Consider the following 5,844-nt stretch of genomic DNA (forward strand, 5'->3'; position numbering starts at 1 on the left):
CTCAGTTCCATGACATCATCAAAATCAAAACCATTGGATCAACTTATATGGCTGCTAGCGGACTTAATCCTTCTCGACAAGTTAAGGTTAGCTAACATGTACTCTTTTTATTGGTATCAGAATTAATTCTACAAATAGTGTTGACAAGTCCTGTGAGAGTTAAGAATGATAACTCTGTTCATGATAATGTAAATACTAGTGTTAAACTTTTCCTCTGTTTATCATTTTCTCTTGAAAGCATCCATTTAACCTCTTGATAAGCAAAGAATGCTTCCTGAGTTCATATACAATAATTAATTTTATGTGATAAATTATAAAAGTACTTATAACCTAATTTTCATAAATAACAAGTATTTTCATTACAGTTTTTACCAGTGTTTTGTTTGGAACTAATGTGCAATATTTTATTTTTTTCCTCGTAGGAAGATGACCCTGTGAAGGTTCGTTGGGCACATCTAGCTCTTCTTGTTGACTTCGCTTTTGAATTAGTAAGGGCCCTTCAGTCTATCAACGAACAGTCATTCAATCATTTTGTTCTTAGAATGGGTAAGTGAAATTAGTCTCCTCCATATTGCTGTCAAGATTTATATGCGTGTATAAGATGAGAGGGATACTCTAGTCATTAGAAACTAGGGTATTTCAATGTAATAATAACACTTTTAATGTATTTAAGTTTTGCTTTCAATTTATTGCTGCTGAAACTATGCTGGTAGCATACATCATTACCATTCTTTTAACAGGAATCAACCATGGACCTATAACAGCTGGAGTGATTGGTGCAAGGAAGCCACACTATGATATCTGGGGAAACACTGTCAATGTAGCATCTCGTATGGAATCAACAGGAAAAGCTGGATGCATACAAGTAGGTACCATGTTGCTTACTTTCATGAAAAAAGTCTGTCCACACCTTTTCAGTTGATTAAATGACTTGGTTTAACATTGAATTGTTTATCTCTTCAAGAATATATTTAATTTTTAAAGCCATTCGTTTAAGTTATGTTACTTCTACCATTGCATTGCATCTAGCATTCGCTATTGCAGTATTTTACTAACTTATTCATTTATTTCAGGTAACAGAAGAGACGACCAAAATCTTGCAGCATTTTGGATATGTATTTGAACAAAGAGGCCTGATAGCTGTGAAAGGAAAAGGCGAATTAATGACGTACTATTTAGTGGGAAAAGCTGCGAGTCCTCAACAGGTCAATGGCGAGTCTTTAGATTACTCAAAGGCTGAGGACCAATCTCAGACTTGAAACTGAAATACACAATAAAGAGATATTTTTAGGAAAAGAGAAATATATGTTGACAATAAATCTATTTCTGCTAAAGAATATATATATACATATATATAATTCCAAGCATTACAAGTATAAAGATGTTACTTCCAAGCCATACTACTGTTCCTTTTCTTCTGCAACCCTTCAATTTCACCGAACAGAGTCGTATTTTGGGATGAAATGGGAGTTTGTAATGTGCTCTTAAGCATTGTGAAGAAGTATGGAATGTGCAAGTTGGACTGAGAGTAACACAACATTACTGTGTAGGCTAATGGAAAAGCTGTGTACTGAATTAAAAGTTATTTTTACAATCATGTAGTTTTCATTAATACCACACTTTATACTACTGATGCAAGACCCAAGATTTTTTCCAGCATGGTAAACTTAGGTGGTGAATGTATTCAAGATTTTTCCCAGCATGGCAAACAGCTACTTAGATGGCGAATGCACCCAAGAATTTTCTCAGTAGGGCAAACTTAAGTGGTGAATGCATCCAGTATTTTTCCCAGGATGGCAAACTAGGTGGTGAAAGCACCCAAGATTTTTCCCTGCAAAGCAAACTTCGATGGTGAATACTTTAGGATGTATTCACCTCGTCACATTCTTTTCTACAAGGGATTCTAACTTTTAATACCCTACCATAATACCTGTCATGACTAAATACTAATATACTATATAGTGTAATAGGGTCTTTTGCAAACTATTTGCTTTACCAACAAAGAAGATGGAGCAATTTGCAAGTGGTAGCTAGAAAGTGCTGAGATTACACTTGGTAGCTAAGATTAATATAACCAGAGTGCAGTGGGAAGATCATATGGCTTGGAAAGTCATGAAGAGATTTGTTCAGCAGTTGGAAAACTGGCTTACATCTCGAGGAGATTAAGTTCATTTGGAAACTGCAGCAGATCTGGAAATGACAAAATGAAGACTCAGAGGACGGTAATGATATACGGAAAAGCAGACACTGGATATGAATTCGGGCGAGAATTGCGCAAGAAATGGGAATTTAGGGAAACTGCCTTTCCAAACCCCTTAATGGGAGAGCGGGTGTAAAGACATTAAAATAATCATAATGATCATGTTGTTATATTAAAGAAAAAATTTTCGAGTATGGAAAACACGATAATGAACTGAAAAGACACCGAAAGTGAATTACCAAGCAGCTGTCATTTTTGTGTAGGGTACATGGAAAAGTAAGGATCAGATTCTGGCAAAATAAACACATAGAAAAAGAAAAACCGAAATTGAGATTGAACAAGTAATACGTAATGTGTCAGCTGTCAGTGCTTCTTACTTTGTCAATACACACAACTTTTATTGTAGTAGTATGTGCTGCTTCATTCCCACAAGCATATATCTCGTTTAACTGTATTTGCATGATGGATAGTAATAACTACTCCACATACAGATCTAGAGGAGAAGAAAAATGCCTGTGTCGCCAAGTGACTGATAAATCATACTTAAGAGCAAGCTAAAACTGACACCATTGTAATTTATGTGGTCAGTCAGCAATGTTTCCCTGGATAAGAGAATTAAACACATTAGATGCCCATACCCCCTTTATAATAAGCTAAATTACAGGTGCTAATTTAAAATAGTTTAACCAGACCTAGGTCACAAGGGAGGCACCCTTAAGGCTTGGTCAAAGGACATACAGGCTTTTAAATGAGTTGTGATAATTGGAACGAGAAAAAGTCAAAGAAGTTTGAAAGTCAAATGGAAAGTGGCCTTGGAACAGGAAATGCCTAAAGTACTGAAGGTGGATGTTGCCAAGAGCCTTTTGTATTACACATACCTACATTGTACCCCATGAGGTACACTGTAGGCAGTGGCATATTAACGCATAATGTATTCCCGTGGAATGGAATGATGGTGGCCATAGCATAAATTGATGTCTCCAAACTTGGTGGTTTTTGCTGTTCTCTCGCTTGGCTGCTTCTCCCTCATTAATATCTTGTTACCTAGAATTCCGGCAGTTTAAATTTTCTGGGTAAGCAATTTGTGATAAGGTGTGAAGATGATCTTGTACACTTGAAACAAAGGATTTTTCTTAAATAGTATTACAAATCGTGTAACCAAATTAATGTAATTGCTTCTAAGACATAATAAATATCCTTGTTATAACTGGCATCGTTCCAAGTAAAAATTAGTTTTCTTGCAAGTAGGTTTTACGCAATGAACTGCAGTATATTAGGTAAATCCTTGGTCTGTTTTGCTCTTCATCACTTACATTGCAAATTTTGTTTTTTTGTTGTTCAGTCATCATGTTGGTAGTCACTTCCAGAGTGAACATTTTATTGTGTCAAGTTAACATTCTGCAATGAACATCAGGAATTTAGGCTGTGTTGGCATAATTCCTGCCCGATCTAATAGCAATCAAAGGTATTGTGCAAAATTGGCAAATCCCATATTCCTGCGGACCGCTGTAACTCATTTCATTTGTCTCTAAGCTAGAGAGAATGACGCTCAGATGTCTGACTATTGAGCGTAAATCACTGGAGTGGCGATCTCCCTGCCTAATGTGTGACCTCGAGCGGCCATATTGAAAGGTCTCGGTCTACTGCATGGTACGATGTATACTTTATCACTTTTATTATTTTTACTATTATTATTTTTATCTGTTTACTATCATTATTGTCTTATTATTATTACTATGAATATTATTTTCATTATTGGTATTATTATCATTGTTGCTGGCATTATTATATTATTACTTCACCCAATTTCACGGAGATAAATGACCTTACTAAAACAGATTGGCCTAAGCCTCCAACTATTGTGGTCAAGGCCTAAGCATCTGCTCGTGGATGTAAGCAGTGTCTAGCATAAATGGTTCCTGTAAATGACATGACTCTCTTAGCACACAGTCACTAACCACTAACTAAATAGTAATGTACAATCACTGCACATTAGCATTCATAATACATTTTCACTCACTGAAGACTTACAGTAACTTTACACTCACACTCACTTAACACTCACACTTACTATGCACTCACACTCAATAACACTGAACACTCACAGAATAGTCAACACTCACTATGCACTCACTATACACTAAATGCTCACTAAACACTCTTAAAACACTAAACACTCACTGAATAATTACTACACCACAAACACTGTAGACACTCACTAAATCCTAAACATTCAATAAACACTAAAAAAATTGCTTAGCATTCACTAAGCACTCACTGTACACTAAACACTCATAAATTATTCACTAAGCATTCACTGTGCACTAAACACTCACAAGACCCTAAACACCCATTAAACACTAAATACTCACTAAACCCTAGATGCTCATTAAACCCCTAAACACTCATTAAACACTAAATACTCACTAAACCCCTAAACACTCACTAAACAGTAAATGTGGTGAAACTAAACTGAATTTTAGGGCCACATTCGGTACGATTTCATTTAACCTTAAGCCCTCCTGCACTAGCTTTGAATGAGACCAAGTTACAGTGCTGAGGAGTTTAGTAACTTACTTAAAAGTCAAGAAACCTTGCATTTTATTCAACAAAAGTGCAGTTAAGAAACAATCAACTGTATTTCCTGCACCAATTCTTTTTGGGTGATGCCACACGGGTTCACAAAGACGCATTTAAAGGTTTAATACATATAATTAATATTTAAAGAACAGAACAATTATTCAAATTACGTTAGGAAGCAAGAAAACTAACACATTACTGCAAAAATTATTAACAAAACGTGACGTTACTTCGATAGAAATAAAACTTAAATGGCAAACAGGATCTCAGAATATCCAAATGAAGAAGTTACTGCAATGGCGACTACGATTCACGAGGTGATGCGGCTGGATTCTACAAGAATATCTTCTTTTACTTGCCTTCGTGGAGTCAGATGCTAGAATTAGAGAGCTTCACCTTTCCACCCTAGAAGAAAACTCGGGAGGAGTATATTGCATAACACAGTGTCACATATACAAAATTACAGGGTTAAGTAACAAACATCAATTTAAAAACAAACATCAAGTGCTTTAATCGTAACCCAACATACAAAAAAAGGGAGTTCGTCCAGAAGGCAAGCATAAATTACTGGCATGTGCCCTTACAATAAGAAAATAATATATACATAGTCTCCACAGGAAGAAGTTTGACAACATTGTAATTATACGTCATCTAATTATATAGATGATGGACAAAATATGCAAAAAAGTGGTTTATGTACTAATTTATACCAACTCATTGCCATAGTTAATATTATAAAACTACTTCTGTGGAGCAAATAATCATATAACGTATTTCCATAGAAACTGTGAAATTTTATTCAAGGGGAATAAATGGCAATTTTTGACAGTAAATGAACATCCACTCATCACTCATTAAACACGAAATAAACACATACACACTAAACATTCAGTAAACACTAACAATTCTACGGCATTTACTAAACCTCAGTAAACATTCACTGAATACTTACTAAACATTCACTAAACTCAAACATTCACTAAACCCTAAACACTCACTAAATACGGGCATGGATCTACCCTGAAGAGTAATGCACTAAACATTTGTTAAACACTAGCATTCAC

The 5,844-nt window shown here is 35.3% G+C and overlaps 1 protein-coding gene across 1 annotated transcript in view; it reads left to right on the forward strand.

The window, feature by feature from the left end:
• Window positions 1–1,594, forward strand: part of LOC135222879 (adenylate cyclase type 3-like) — a 628,074-nt gene extending 626,480 nt beyond the window's left edge. Inside the window, 4 exon segments of the mRNA XM_064261239.1 lie at window positions 1–86; window positions 423–546; window positions 741–865; window positions 1,074–1,594. The exon segment at window positions 1–86 is cut by the window's left edge and continues 13 nt beyond it. Of these exon segments, the coding sequence (XP_064117309.1) occupies window positions 1–86; window positions 423–546; window positions 741–865; window positions 1,074–1,259 (521 nt within the window). The 3' untranslated portion in view covers window positions 1,260–1,594.
• Window positions 1,595–5,844: the final 4,250 nt, after the last annotated feature.

The sequence above is a fragment of the Macrobrachium nipponense genome, chromosome 8 (genome assembly GCF_015104395.2).
Source record: "Macrobrachium nipponense isolate FS-2020 chromosome 8, ASM1510439v2, whole genome shotgun sequence".
Taxonomy (NCBI): Eukaryota; Metazoa; Arthropoda; class Malacostraca; order Decapoda; family Palaemonidae; genus Macrobrachium; species Macrobrachium nipponense.